Raw genomic sequence first — 16,089 nt, forward strand, 5'->3', positions numbered from 1 at the left:
ATTAAAGGTGAGAGCTGCCACTGAAGACAACCTCTGAGCTAGCTAGCTAGCTTGCTTGCTTGTTTGCTTTCTGTCTTCCTTTCTTCCTTTCTCTCTTTCTTTTTTTGTTTTGTTTTGTTTTGTTTTGTTTGAGACAGAGTTTCTCTGTGTAGCCCTGGCTGTCCTGGAACTCACTCTGTAGACCAGGCTGGCCTCGAACTCAGAGATCCACCTGCCTCTGCCTCCCAAGTGCTGCGATTAAAGGCGTGCGCCACCACTGCCCGGCAACCAATGAGCTTTATAAGCCTTGTGTTAGACTGCTTCATACAGATAGCTTAGGCCAGGGCACAGAGCAGATACTTCTCGTTGGTTATATTCCAGCCCTCACCCCCGAGCCCTGCAAGCTGAAGTTTTCTAGGCACAGTATGGAGCGCACATCTCCACACTACTGTCGGCAGGCTCTTCTCTCCCATTAAATCACTTCTGTTAAGCCATTCCATTCGATATAGTTGGGCAGAACTAAATAGGCAGCCTTTATTTCCTCTGGTTCCTTTCCCCTTCTCCTAAAAGAGGTTAACTCACATTCAAGCAGCCTGGCTTGTCTCTCTTCAAAGGTCTAATGACCCCTCATCTACCACCAGCCTTCCTTGGCCAAGTGGGCATGTGATTGGGCTTCCAGTACAGTTAGCTATGCCTCCTGGATGGCACTGCTACCCACGGATACTCTGTCTCTCCCACACAGTGCACTGTGCCGCTTCTCAGCTCCTGGAATTGCTTCTTCTTCTATCAGCACAGCCTAGACGGTTCTAGACGGTTTTTCTTCCTTGATACTCCATATTTCTGTGTCTTTTGAGCCACAACTGGCTTGTAAAATCGCCAAAACCAATTGCAAATACTTAACTTTTTTTTCTTCTTTTTCTCCCCCCCTCCTCCTTTTCTTCCTCCTCCTCTTCCTTCTTCATCTTCCCTCCTCCCTCCCTTCCTCCCTCCTTCCCTCCCTTGCTCCTTCCTTCCTTCCTTTTCCTCTCCTCCTTCCCTCTTTTGAAAAGCATTCTGGGCCTAGATTTCCCATAGCATCTAGGTGCTGGAGCAACCTTTAAATGGTCAGGCATTCCCCCAGCGCCCGCCACTACCAAGAGAGTTTTTGTTTGAAGCCCCACAGCCCTTTACTGTGGCACTTGCTTACACCTGGCCAACTTCACTCACTCACATTCCCTGCCTGGCCCCTGGAGCATTGTTTGAGTTTTGTGACTCCCTGTTGGGTGGCCATTGCAAATCAAGGGCAGGTTGAAGCAGGGTTTAAACCACTGATGAGTCTGGGCCTAGATTGGCCTTCTGCCTCAAGGCTCAGAGGAGACAGAGATTGATGGTATACATCAAAGGTGGAAAAGACACTTCTAAGGGGTTTGAAAGAACTGCCGCTACTTGTCTGTATAACTACTATTGTACCTTTCAAGAGAATTATATGATGTTTAAATACAATAAATGAAGTTTCCAGAAATAGGTATAAATGCTGTGGGAGAATGCTAGCATAGCTTAAATTTGAATTGCCTAAAAGAAGTAGGATAAGATGCAAAGTCTTAAAACCATTTTGTAAAATAGTTAATGTGTACTTACATTTTATGGAAATCTTTTATTGACTTCTTTGTCTGTCTCATATAGTAATAAACGTTTGCAGAAGTAAGAAAAGCAAAAGAAAAAAGACGGCAGGAAGGTAATTGTATCCAGGGGCTGGCTAATATAACTATAAATTTAATCTTTATTTTTAAACTATTGAAAAAAAAATAGTCCAGGCAGTTCTGTGTACCTGGCTTCTCCCAATGGTGACATCTTCTTCCATAACTATAGGCCAATCCCATTTGTCTTCTGGTGGCATGGCTTCATGCAAACACCTTATTGCTATTCAATAAAGTTTATTGAGTGGATCTGTTTGAATATAGAAAAGGAATGCTGCCATTTGTTGATTTAGTAGATTCTCCACTTATTTTTATTCTCTTGGGAAGGTAATAAATATATGCACAGCGAACAAAATTTAAACAGGTCTTAGTTATCCAGGGAAAACCAGTTATTTATTTATTCTTAAAGATTTACTGGGTCTGGAAAGATGGCTTAGTGGTTAAAAAAAATATACTACACTTGCAGAGGACCAGTTCTGTTCTCAGTACCCATATCTGGTGACTTACAACTGCCTGTACATCCAGCTCCAGGGAATCCAACTCCTCTTGCCTCCAAGGGCATGTGGCATTCAGACACACAGACTCACAGGTGTACACTTAATTAAAAATAATACATCTTTTAAAAAAATTTGTTTATTACCTTATGTGTATAAGATTTTGCCTACATGTATATCTCATACCCAAGGTAAGAAGGTGTTGGATACCTGGGAGATAGAGTTAGGGATGATTATGAGCCACCATATGAGCACTGGGAACTGTCCCTTGGTTCTCTGCAAGAGCAACAAATGCTCTTAACTGGTGAGCCAACTCTTTAATCTCCATTTATGTCTCATACTGCCTTCCATGCAAACTTCCATGTATCTGTTTTCTCTCATCCAAGCACTGTTGTTACAGCATCTTTTATTTTCACTCAGCAGTATATTTTGCAATAAAATCATACTCTATACATATATTTATTGCACACACAAGGATGTATACATGTGCTTACTTTTTCTCACTTATCAGTGTATGTTTGAATTCTTTCTGTACAAGTTCATAGAGTTTCTTTAACATTTTGAGTTAGCATACGAAGTGATGAGTTTTGTGGTGTAATTTCATACCTGTGTGTGATTGTCCCCTGTTTTTCCTTCTCACCCTCTGCCCTGTTCCAAATGTCTCCTTTTAAATAGTTGTTTAACATGTGTCCCGTTAGAGTGAGTGGATTCACTGTCTGTGATGGATGGATTCGGAAAATGTTTCCAACAGCTCAATAACTAATCACACCCAGGATGGTTTACAGGATATACTGTGTATGATGACCACAGGTCATGTTTGTTCATGCTTATCATTTGATCCCAGCTTGTAGACTCCATCCATAGCCTTAGTTCACAAGACTTTTCCTTCTTCTTTTCTTTTTTTTTAAGAGTTATTCTTTTTATGAGTATATGTGTGTATGTGGGTATGTTTATGCACACATGTGCATATACCTGTGGAGACCAGAAGAGGTCATTAGATTCCCTGGAACTAGAGTTGTAGGTGCTTGTGCACCGCCCAATATGGGTTCTGAGACTGAATTCTTATCCTCTGCAAGAGCAGCAAGTGGTCTTAACCACTGAGCCAACGATTGCAGGATTTTTCCCTAGTTCTGGAGATAGACCATAGGGCGTCATGCGTGTTCATCAAGCACTCTGTCACTAAGCTCCATCCCTCAGTGTCTGAGGTTACTTTCTCTCTTCCTTTTCTGTCTGCCAGATTTCGGTGGAAACTTGATAAATACCTCGGTTTCTAAGTAACGTAGTCTCTTTGAGGGGCAGATCATGCTGTTTCTATGTTACTAGCCTGTGTATTATTGATCCTCTCTTGAAACAGGGTTTAAACAATCAAATCCAATCTGGTGTGGTAGCACACACCTGCAATCCCAGTACTTGGGAAGCTGGTGGGGCAGGAAGATTGCTGAGAGATAAGAGACCAGCTTGGGTTACATAGAGACCCTATTTGAGAAAACCAAATAGAAATAAAAACTGTCTGTCTGTCTGTCTGTCTGTCTATTTACTTGTGTGAAAGTCAAAAGATAACTTGTGGGAGTTGGTTCTTTTTCTCCAGCATGTGGGTTCTAGGGAATAAGCTCAGGTCATCTGGGTTGGCAGTAAGCACCTCTACCCCCAGCACCATCTTACTGGATCCAGGCTAGGTTATTTTCTGACCCTTGTCTGTAGTGCCACTGCCGCTGAAGTTCTTAAGACCAATACTATTGTTCTTCATTCTCAGAATTTATTTTGGTCCCATGAAGCCCAGTGCTCCTAGGCAGCTGCTGACAAGCTATCTTAAATGTCTGAAGAATGGGAGGGGTGTGTGTTGATGAGCTTATCACTCTATCATTCACTTATCAATCCATGTAACAAATATTTATTAGGTGCCTATTCTGGACCAGGCAGCTTTAACCTAGGTAAGACCAAGGTCTTTGCCATTATAGCAAAGTGTGATTAATGAAGAGATCACTGAGAGCTGAACTTTTTAAAATAAAAAGATTTATTTTAATGTGTTTAATGGGTGTTTTGCCTGCATGTATGTCTGTGCAACATGAGTGCAGTGTCCTTAGAACAAGAAGAGAGTGTTGGATTTCCCTACAGAGGGTTATGAGTTGTTATGTAGGTGCTGGGAACCAAACTTGGGTCCTCTGCAAGAGCAACAAATGCTCTTAATGACTAAGCCTTTTGAAAATTCTGTCTCTCTCTCTCTGTCTCTCTGTCTCTTTCTCTCTGTGTGTATGTGTGTAAATGTATGCCATATGTGTACAGAAGAGAGGGTCAGAGACCATGAAGCTGGAGTTACAGGCGACTGTGAGCTGGGTGCCAGGGACTGAGCTTAGATCCTCTCTTGCCCCAAGGTTTCATTTTTGAGAAAAGGTCTCACTATGTAACCCTGCCTGGCCTGAAACACCTACGTAGACAAGGTTGGTCTTGAACTTATAGATCCACCTTCCTTGTCCTGCCCAGTGCTAGGATTAAAGGAGATCTCCATTACATCAAGTGTGCAAAGGCTTACATTTTCAACAGCTGTATTGAGATGTAATCTATATATTATAAAATCCATCCTTAGAAAATGTACAATTTGGTGGAGGACTTCAGGTATTTACAGAGAATATAGTCATCACTGTCTAATTACAGAATAGTTTCATTACCCATAAGAGAAATTCATTAGTAGTCACACTACCCAGTCCTCTTTCCAGCTCAGCATCTGGCAGTCACTAACCTTTCCATCTTTCTATATTCTTGGCATTTCATACAAATGAAAACGCTAGGTGCTTCACTTAGTACATTTTTGTCTCATTCATTCAATATTCAGTATTTTATTTGCCTTTAATTTTGTTATTTAAAATGCAATTGAATTTTGAAACTTTACTATGTTAAAATCCATTGTATGGCTAGACCATATTTGCATATTCATTCATCAGTTGATGGTGATCTCATACTTCTAAGGGTTATAACGCTATGCATGGGCTGTAATAATTGCTCTCCCCTTAAAGACTGGGCTGTGCCTTAGTGGGTGAAGTCACAATCCTTGGAACTGACAGTGCTCCCATCAGTGCTCCCAAACAGTAAGCTCTGATTAAGCTTGGCTTGGGGAAACTAATGACTCTCCAGCTTTGTCAGTTACTCTGTGTGCCAAAGCTTTGGGTGGTCCAAATACAGTAACACAGTTCTGTGAATTTCTTTTCAAATGTATTTTCTATTCAACACGTTGGCAAAACATTCCTTTTCAGTTTAAACTGTAGCCTCCATGAGTTGATTACTCAAGGAAACTCTCAATGACTTTTCTTTTTGTCTTAATATTTTGGGTGTGGTAGCAAGTAGAAGCAGATCACCCTAACCAAATATTTGCAAATATTTAAACAAAGTCATTCAGGTCAGGGAAGGAAGATGACTGAGGAAGCAGAAATTGAATGTGGCTTTTAAAGGAGGGTTTTGAGTCCCATAGGTTTGCTGAGGAAGGAAAAAGCCTGTTCCAAAAAGGGGAAGGGGATTAAAAGTTTATCTTCTGGGTGACTGTGAACGTCTGGGTTCGGAGCACGTGTCTTTGGTATGTTTGGCAACCAGTAGACTGTGCATTAAGCGTGTTGACTCCACTCTTCTGCACGTGGTGAGATGTTTCAGAATTTTTATTGAAGGGAATGTTAGAGATCATCTCCAGGGCAGCAGAAAGATGAACTCCATTAGAATCTAGATAACTTCTTCAAGTTCTCCGTCACCTGTCCTCACTTCTTTAGTTGAGGGTAACTGTCTATGTGACACCCACGTAAGAACTGTACGTGGCCCGGCGGGTTGCAAACCGCCCGGGCCTTTTGCATTCCATGGAAGTGGTGGGGCGCGAGCACCGAGTGCGGGTGGCCAGCAGTGCCGGAGCTGCGAATGAAGCATCCTTGCGCGGAAGGACGAGGCCTTTGAAGCCCCAAAGGCTCTAACTCCTGCAGCAAAGCAGGATGCGCCGAGCGGGCGAATCACCCGGGAACAGGTTGTGGACCTTACTCTGCCAGTACTCCTGCAACTGCTAGGAGAAATGTCCGCCGCGGAGGGCGGAGCACAGACGAAGGGCGTGGCAAAGAAGAAGGGGCGTGGCCGAAAAAGACGACCTGGGCGGAGCAAGGGCGGAGGGGCGTGGCTAAGACTGTGTCAGGGCGGGACTCAGTCGATTGGGCGGGGCGGGCGAGGCCTCGGGGCCCCGCCTCTCGCCGCAGGCGCGCCCGCCCCGCCTACCCGCTCCCCTCAGAGGTGGCCGCGGCCGAGCGCGGGGAGGGAGGGGAGAGCGGGTCACGACGCTGCGGGGGCGGGGATAACCCCTCACGTGGAGCAGATGAAAGGGCCGCGGCGCGACGGCCGGGGGAGCGGAGCAGAGCCTGCGACCCACAAAGCCGCCGCCGCCGCGATGGTGCTGTGAGGCGACCGCCCGCGCTCGGTCCTCCGCCGGCCCGCGACTATGCCCGGCCGCGCCCGCCCTCCGCGCCCTCCCGCCGCAGGACCATGAGGCCACGCTCGGGCGGGCGCCCAGGGGCCCCGGGCCGCCGCCGCCGCCGCCTCCGCCGCGGCCCCCGCGGTCGTCGCCTGCCGCCGCCGCCGCCGCTGCCGCTGCTTCTCGGGCTGCTGCTGGCGGCCGCGGGGCCCGGCGCGGCGCGGGCCAAGGAGACGGCGTTCGTGGAGGTGGTGCTGTTCGAGTCGAGCCCGAGTGGCGACTACACCACCCACACCACCGGCCTCACGGGCCGCTTCTCGCGGGCCGGGGCCATGCTCAGCGCCGAGGGCGAGATCGTGCAGGTAGCCACCCGGGCCCCGCGCTCCGCCGCCACAAGATGGCTCCGGGGGCTGCGCCTGCGGACCCCGCCGCGGGCTAGCGGGCGGGCAGGGGGAGGCGCGGAGCCCGGCGGCATCCCTCCGGGGCAGGCGGGACGGGGCCTCCGGGGCACGGCGGCTGAGGCGAGCGCACGTGGGGGCTCGGCCTCCGGTGGGTGCACCGCGCCGGGGTGGGGGTGGGGACGCCGAGCTGGGCATGGGCGCCTGGGCGGCACTCTTGAGTTGGCGGGACGTTTTTCTCCCTCAGGTGAAAGTCCCGGGAACTACCTGTTGAATGCCAACTTTGCAAAGGCGAGAGTTGAAGAATGGAGCAGCCTCTTAAAGGTCGCAGGCTTTGCTCTCCATCCATGTTTGCTCTGTTTTCGGAGCGACCAAGTTGCCGGGGTGCACATCTTCAGGTTATTTTTGCTGAAATCTACTGGCAGCCTTACCTGGACACTAACCCGCTGGCAGGGCTCTGGACAGGCAGCAGCAGGAGGGGAGCAGGCGGAGCTGGCTGAGAAGTGGGAATTGGGAGAGCACAGTAGTTGCGGTGGTAGGCAGTCTTCGCTGCGTGCCTCAGATTACTGGGGATGAGAGAGACCGCAGGCTCGCTCCTGGGTCAAGGACTAATACCGAAGAGGCCTGCAGACCGGAGCCAGGGTTTCTCACTGACAGGGCCTCCACCTTGCTCCAGATGAAAGAAGTCTGCATTCCAAAGGAAGCTGGCTAGGGAGTGCTTTGAGCTGTCCCCAGTCTTTGAGGGGGAACTCTCAATTGAAGCCTTTGCTGATGGATAGCTGCATAGATTTCTCGATTCCTCGACCATGATTTTTATCAACTAACATGTTCCAAGGCCAGCGCACCTAAGGTCTGTTAGGCGAACCTCTGGTAGGAATGATCTGATATGGTTGGCTTGACTGTGAATCTTTTGGAACTTTAGAGGCCTATAGTTTGAATCTTCAGTGCTTTGCTCTTGGGTGAATTATGAAGAGAAAAGGGACTGTGTGGAATGACTACAAAGCAGCTCTGAGTGTAGACAGGAGGGTGAAGCTGCACCCTGAGCTTTGATAGGACACGGGCCAGTACAGTGTAGCTCCTTAAAGGTGTGTGTCTTTCCAAAGCTGGAGGAGGACCCTATGCCTCTGCTTAAAAAGCATTGTTGTATGGCGCTCCTGTTCCTATCTATAGAAAGCAAATTGCATGTTTGACCAATTTCTGTGACTACGGATATTGTTAACTGTGTGCTGGGACTTCTTTTCCCCCTTACAATGTTATTGTTACTGTCATTAATATACAAGCTTTAGAGAGGATGCTTTGTTGAAGATACCTCAACATCTCTGTTGCAGGCTTTAAGAATAGTTTGAATTTTAAATCTTGCTTCTTAGGAGTCCTTGTCTGTCTTTGAGGCTTTCCCTGTGCCCTGATGGCTTTAGAAATGTTTGATTTACAGTCTTGGGGGCGGGGTGGCAGCTGAGGGGGAGTATGTTTTAACGTGGCACTTCACTTTTTGAAGGAGACTTTTGAAGTTTGAGATTTTTATCTGTAGTGTTTAAACTTGAGCCATTCTCTGTGGTAGTTTGTCTGGGGAACTATTCATTATGCATAATGCTGTGCTTTGCAGATATTCTTGGGTTCACCATTTAATACAAAATTAGCAGTTTAAACACACCATTTGTAACTATTTTATCCTGACAAGTAGAGAGATAATGTGTAAATTTGGCAGGACTCTGTTCTGTTGAAAAGGTTTTGAAGTGCTTATCTAGTTCTTTTGTAGTCTACTAGACTCACACCTCCCTTCCAAATTAAGTCAACAGTCACTAAGGGGAGAAAAATGACTTAAATGGTGTTTAATAAGTTTATCTGTTAAGCAATCACTAATGATGTCCTTAATTCCTTTATAACTGCAGTGATATTGATGGGGTTTTCTGAGCTCTCTGAAAAAAATAGTTTGTCGGTGGTACACTCCATAGCTTTAATAACTTTGTTGTGGTCATCAACGTGTTGAACTGTGTGTCCACAGACGAGTACAGTGTGGCTTTCAGAGCTGTGTGTACATACACAGACTGACGTGCTTTTATTAGTTCTGTGAATACTGCCAGACTAAAGGAACTGTTGTGGCTCCTGCCTACCAGCCCTGGAGTGAGTTTTGTAAGGAAAGCCAGTGTTTTTGGATTGCTGAGAGGGAATATAGTGAGAGCATGTGTAGTAAGAGTGTAGAACAAACACAGCCAGTCTTTAAGTTCAGATTCATCGTGTTCTCTAGGGACTCATTGAGCTTCTGAAAACCACCTTTTGTTTATCACCTGAAAAACTTCATGATTTGCCCTTTAATGAACGTTTTATGGTCTTCTGTTTATTTTCTGATAACTAGAACTAAACTAACTAGCATTACTTTTATTCTTAGTGTGATTCTATAGCAATATTGTTCTTAGTTGGGAAGAGAGGAAAAAAGCTGTTTGATTGTCCCTTTTTAAAAATTGTAAGAAGTATTTTGTAATACTGATTTTTTTCCTGTTACTTGCCAATGAGAGAGAGAAAGAGAGAGAGAAAGAGAGAGAGAGAGAGAGAGAGAGAGAGAGAGAGAGAGAACACACAATAGATTCCTTTTTATAGCCTGGCCAACCCAAGGACCTGTTTAGTCTTTATCATGGGCTAAAGCAGGAGGAAGCATGGATGTGTGTGATTGTTTAGGAGTGGGATCTGTAATTCAGACTTTGGGATGAGTGTATTTTAGGTGTAAATAATTATCCCAACGTCATTAGTTTAGTTTGTATGAAGACAGGGTTGTTTGTGTGTGCTTGATTTTTTTCTTTTCTATTTTAATATTTCTAGCTGTGAAAATTGTGAATAGACTATTTAGGTGTGAAATTAATGGCTTTTATTATGCAACATTATAGACTGTTTGCATCTAAGCAGGTCAGACATACAGCTAAGTGCTAGAAGAATCACCCTTTAACTGTACTTTTGAAGTGTGGACTTTTAAAGAGCTTTCAGGCATACTGGTACATATTTCACCAATGTGTTGATATTAATGAAATTATTATCTGAAACTTTTAAACTTGACTGTACAGCACACTTGATTGGTGTTGCTAAATAAGGGGCCTGATTAAACACTGGCTAGTGGTGTGTAAATTGGCTAAACAAACAAGAAAATTTGCATTGCTAGAAATGAAAGCTTGTTTTAAAGTGGAAATGCCTATTTCTTCCATTGAAGTCAAATAGTTAGAAACATCAAGAAATTCATTTGTAATAGGAATGAGAATGATTGCTTCTGTGCAACTTTAAAGTCAGTTATTCTGGATCCCAGATTAAATGTTTGATGAATTTGAAGCTGAGAACATGAACTAAGGAAGTTCTTTTAGCTGTTAAAGAGTGAAAGGAGAGCTGCGTGGTGATTAGATAGGCTGGGTAACTAAAGGTATCACAGGGAATAATTGTAGGAGGCTAATTCCTCTGCCTTGTTTCCCTGTCAGTGTGTTTTTACAGTTCAGCATTTGATCAAGCACTTTCTTTTCATCTCCATTTGAAGTTAACTTAATAGGCCTGCCTCCAAAAATTGACTTGGCCCTAATAGAACAATTGCCCGCTGACAGCTGACTTGGATTTACACAGAAAGGGCCTGCCGACCGTCTTGTCAGATGGTCCTTTATAGGTTAAAAGCAAGCATTTCATTGTCGGGGTGGAGGGGAGGTTGGTAAATTCCTAGGATCTCTTCTCTGGTTTTATACCCTGAGATCTCATGGGCATTACCAGTAATTCTGACTGGGGATAGAGATTAGAGTGTGGAGGAAGCAGCCATGGCTCCATTGATGCACTCGTGTGTGTGTGTGTTTTTATGTACACGGGACTGTGGCAAGCACATTAAGCTTGTTCATTTCATCTTACATTCATATAGATTTAGATACTATTGTTCGTTTTTTACAGAAGAAGAAACTGAGGCTGAAAGTTTTCTCTAACCTGACAGCAAATGATAAAACCTGAATTGAAACCATGTCCTGTCCTTGTTCTTGTCAAATAAGTAAAACTGAGTTTGTTAGGATTTTGACATTTAATTCAAATCTAATTTTTCATAATTTGTATTGGAGTTCTCCTGTGGCTTCTCTACCCCCGCCCCCCAAGAAATTATTCACACATTCTTGTGAACGGGTGTGTTCATTTTCCTGATAGCTTCCCAAGAGGAAAAGAGAAGTTCCCGCCTAGTACTTGTCTTGGACTGGTCCAGCACTAATAACTTAAGTAGGAGGCCTAGAAGATAGCTCAATGGATAAAGGTGCTTGCTGTCAAGTTTGATTAAATTTGATCCTGGAAATCCACATGGTAGAAGAGAACTAACCCCTGAAAGTTGTCTTGTGACCTCTGCCTAGACTCTGTGGCACACATGCCCTTCCCATAAACGTAAAAAAAAAAAAAAAAAAAAAGTTGAGTGATGTAATAGGTTACCTGGGCTTGCCAGGGTTGGAGGGAAGTCTGCAGCTTTGCAAAGCTCCATTGAGCCTTTGATAGCTATCTATCAAAGCCCTGTCCTGTACAGAACATCGCTGCAGTACTGTAGTCCTCTGAGATAGACTCATCCACAGAGAAATAATAATCCTTACCAACTGAGTTTTTTTCACAGAATTGCACCCTCATGCCCATAGGCATCAATATCTCAACTGAGTTTGTGCATCTATGTCCTGCTAGTTCTGTATCATCCTGGGGAGAGAGAAAAAAAGTAAACAACACTCAAGGAATTTTTTTTTACATTTAGATCAAGTGGAGGAAGAGATGGAAATGAAAGATTTGAGATAGCAAAAGGTTAGGCATGTCCCTTTCTACCATTCACTGCACAGTGAAGTGGAACAGCTGCTGGTGTTGGAAGGCTGAAAGAGTAGTCCCTGCCTTCCGGTGAACCAAATCTCAGGGAGACAGGCTTTCATAGCCAAAAGAATGAAATGTGTGGGCTGAGACATAGCTCAGTGGTACGAGCACTTGCTTAGCATAACTGAAGCCCTGGGTTTCATCCCCTGCAATTGAAGAAAACAAAAGTACCAAATTTAATGCATTAGATTTAATTAATGCAAGGCTAGAAAGGTGGAGTGCCTTGTTTGGGCTATATGTGGTAAGGGTAGGGACAACCATGATTAACAATTAATTCCTCTGAGTCCAAGGCTTGGAGCCGCTCTGTTTACCCTGGTACAGCTGGGCATTATCTCTTGGAAGAGTGGGTGCAAAAAATGCGGCTTATGATTAAGGAAAACCAGGCATTCTTCAGTTATATGTTGAGTGTAAGTGGTTGCTTTTATCCTGATTATTTAAATTTTGATTCTTTTTAGTATTTCTCTGTCAGAGCTTTTAAAAATAGCTATCAGGAAGTCGGGTAAGGGTAGCGCATACCTTTAATCCCAGCAGGGGCAGGTGGATCTCTTTAAGTTTAAGGCCAGCCTGGTTGACAGATTAAATCCAAGACACCCAAAACTGCACAAAGAAACTTTGTCTTGAGAAACAAACAAACAAAACAAAACAAAACAAAACAAAAGTAGCTATCAAGGACTGGGGAAATGGCTCAGTGGTTAAAGTACTTGTAGTATAAGTCTGGGGACCTGAGTTCAAATCCCCAGGACCCAAGTCAAAAGCTGGGCAGGTAATACATTGCCTGTACTCTCATTGCTGGGAAGGTAGAGGCAAGTGAGTCCGTTTGGGTTGTTTGTCAGCCAGTCTAACTGAATCAACTAACTCTAGGTCAGGGAGAGACCCTGTTTCAAAAACTAAGGTGGAGGGGGGCAGCTGAGGAGGTGTCCAGAGCATTGACCTCTGGCACTCACATGCACATATAACATATACATACACACACACAAAGTAGCTACGAATGAAGCGAGACACTGTGGCTGTGGTTGCACATCTCTAATTCCAGATAATTAGGAGACTGAGGCAGGAAGGATCACAGGAGCCAGGAGTCTCAGATTAGCCTGTACAGCATGGTGAGAAACACAGAAGACAACAACAAAACCTAGCCGGGCGGGGGTAGCGCACGCCTTTAATCCTAGCACTTGGGAGGCAGAGGCAGGCCGATTTCTGAGTTTGAGGCCAGCCTGGTCTACAGAGTGAGTGCCAGGACAGCCAGGGCTACACAGAGAAACCCCGTCTCAAAAAACAAAACAAAACAAAAACAACAACAACAACAAAACCTAAACCAAAACAAAAAAGCTACTAATGTTCAGATGTTTGCCATATAAGGCCTTAGATAAAATGCTTTGTTTTAATTTTAACAGACATGGTTGATGGCAATTTTTAGACTAGAAAGTCAGTAGCAAAGTGGTACCTGTGACAGTCACTGAGCAGTTCTGTAGCGGATCAGGTTCAAACTGATCATACCGGTGCTAAGATTTGTTTGTTTGTTTTTCTGAGGTTGTCTCACATGGCACTTTTTTGTTGTGATAAGGTTATATGTACTGATCTTGGAATTCAAATTTGGGTTTAAACCTGGAACCATTGACTGAGAAGTGTGTTTGTAACTGAGAAAACCCCCTAACTACTAGAGAAGTGTTTTTTCTTGTTTCTTCTCCCATCTCTCACAATCACAGAAGACTCATTCCAACTTGTTTTTCCCTAGAGCCAGGCTGACAAGTTTCTGAAGACAGTGACTGGAAGTATCTAGCTATCACTTGATGGCACTTGTGCTGCTTTGGGCTGTTGGCAAAGCTGGAATGGCTGAAGCAGCCTGCCCTTTAGAGGGATTTCTGATGTGAGAGACACCTCATCCTGTGGCTGACTTCAGAGCCAGTCAGGAGTCTGTACCACTGTCTTCAGAGAGATTATGTCCCATGTACATTACTTTTCTTTGCACAGGCTGTACATTCCCTGATGATTAAAGATTCTTAAGGACCCTGCTCTTTCCATTAGCAGAATCCAGCAGTGCCTTGAATTCACCAGATCCTGGATGGGGCATAGTAGGGAACGTGAATAAGTCTTTGCTTCTGTCTGCAGGCAGAGTGTGGGGACCACCCTGTCTGGTAGGACACAGCCTATAGGATACTTGTGGAGAGTTTGGCCCTGGTGCTAAGTTTGGGTTGGACAAGTCCTTGTACGTCACAGCATAGTATGTGCATTTGAGCGGTCTGATCTTTTCTAACTCATTTTTTTACTTATCTTTGAGGTTAAAGCTGATAAAGCTTTTGTGGAGACATGCCTTTGTACCTATCAAACAGAAAGGCAGGAGGCAAAGAGTGGAGGCTCTTTGTTCTGTTTGTACGCTGAACTAGATGTTTTAAAATCTTACTTTTAGCAGCTCTGTTGACTTACGATAGTGTGAAAAGAATAAGGTCAGCTGGTCCATTGTGGTTCAAAGGAGAGCCTTTTATTTTTTATTACTCTTAAGATGTGTTGTAAGAGTTGCTATTAATTCCCTTCTCTGTGCAGCAGCCAGGGTGATATGGTTATTTAGAAACTGAATGTGTGAGTTGACTTGGTAAAAGTAAACTTTGATGATACTAGGAGTTTGAAGAGAAAATGTTGGAATGGGAACTTCTGGTCTCTCTCGAGTGCTGCTGCATTTTGAAACTGGAAGAGTAAGGATGGCTGAATTTTAGGTACATGTAAGATCCCACCCAGTGCTATAAGATCTGATTAAAACATAATTTATGAGGCTGGGAGATGACTCGGTAAAATGTTTGCCATGCAAGCATGAGGACCCAAGTTTGAATCCTTAGCACCCACATAAAAAGCTGGGTGTAGCAGTGTTTGTCTGTATTCCCAGTGCTGGCAAAGAATAAAAAGCAGACCCATGGAGCTCATAGGCTCATATCTGAGTTGATGAAACCCTGACTCAGAGAAAATGGAAAGTAGTGGGGAAGACTCCATGCCAGTGTTGACCTCTGGCCTACATGTACTTGACAAAATATAGGAACACATGCAAGTATATATCACACACAATATAATTTTATTATAAAATACTTGGGAAATACAGAAAATTATGAAAAAAAAAAAAAAAAACCCTTATTGTGTACATACTGCTTTCCCCCTGAACTGATTGAGATTTTAAAGAAAACTGGAAAAACAGTGGTGATAGCCCTTTGTCTGCTTTGAGTATTTAATTGTTATTAAATAGTCTGAAACATTTCCAGAGACCATGTCACAGGTTATTATTTTCTGTTATAGGTCATACTATCGAAAATCCTTAGAGTAGGTGAATATGAACATGTTTAAATTTCTCATGGCATTGTCAGATACCTCTGTGAAGGACTTGTGTTAGTTTATACCCCACCAGTTAACATGTGTGGAGAATATGTACCTTGTGGTATGTATATGTTTCTTTGAAAAGTAGTACAATAAACCAGATAAGGTAGAAATTTGTATATGCCTGTCATTTAGTAAATAGCAAAGACTGCTCTTTTCTCTGTTAGCATTCTGAGTGATAGCTAGTTCTGTATAGAGATGTGCTGTTGGTAGCCTCTGAGTGCCTTTCCTGTGTGTCTGTGAGCTTAATTCTGGAGCAGCAGATCATGCCCCTCCTCTGGGCAAGGTGGTTATCCACTCCAAGTTGACTGAGCTTGGAGGTCTGGAGACTGCAAAGCATGTTATGAGATAAAGCAGCTTGGTGCTCAGGGGGATGCTATTGCCTTCGATGTTTTCTTTATTTTATTTTATTGATTTATTTTTTTGGTTTTTTGAGACAGGGTTTCTCTGTATAGCCCTGGCTGTCCTGGAACTCACTCTGTAGACTAGACTGGCCTCGAACTCAGAAATCCACCTGCCTCTGCCTCCCAAGTGCTGGGATTAAAGGCGTGTGCCACCACCACCTGGCAACCTTGATGTTTTCTACTAGGCCTGTTTATCATTGAATAGTTCTCTGCTTATGAGCAACCGGGGTTCAGTGAAGCGCAAGCAAATTGACCTCAAATTCTAAGTGACACTGTCAGTTATTGATGAGTAGATAGAGTCAAGCATCAGAAAAACTGTGGGCTGAAAGCAACTTCTAGAAAAGTGGTTCCTTTTAAATATCTAGAAATTGTATGTATAGATCAGCTCTTAGTGAGAAAAGGAAACATCTGACAGTACCAGGTCTCAGTCACAGTAGAGGAACAGCTAAGAACCCTTCAGCTCAGAAGTCCCTGTGGCATCACCCAGCCTGCAATGGACTGTATAACCTTTTC

The 16,089-nt window shown here is 44.1% G+C and overlaps 1 protein-coding gene across 1 annotated transcript in view; it reads left to right on the plus strand.

The window, feature by feature from the left end:
* The first annotated feature begins 6,297 nt into the window (after positions 1-6,297).
* The window catches only part of Znrf3 (zinc and ring finger 3), a 159,799-nt gene continuing 150,007 nt past the window's right edge, over positions 6,298-16,089 (plus strand). The window contains exon 1 of the mRNA XM_034509221.2: positions 6,298-6,943. Within this exon, the coding sequence (XP_034365112.1) occupies positions 6,653-6,943 (291 nt within the window). The 5' untranslated portion in view covers positions 6,298-6,652. The remainder of the gene's footprint in view (positions 6,944-16,089) is intronic.

Source organism: Arvicanthis niloticus, chromosome 7, assembly GCF_011762505.2.
Source record: "Arvicanthis niloticus isolate mArvNil1 chromosome 7, mArvNil1.pat.X, whole genome shotgun sequence".
Taxonomy (NCBI): domain Eukaryota; kingdom Metazoa; phylum Chordata; class Mammalia; order Rodentia; family Muridae; genus Arvicanthis; species Arvicanthis niloticus.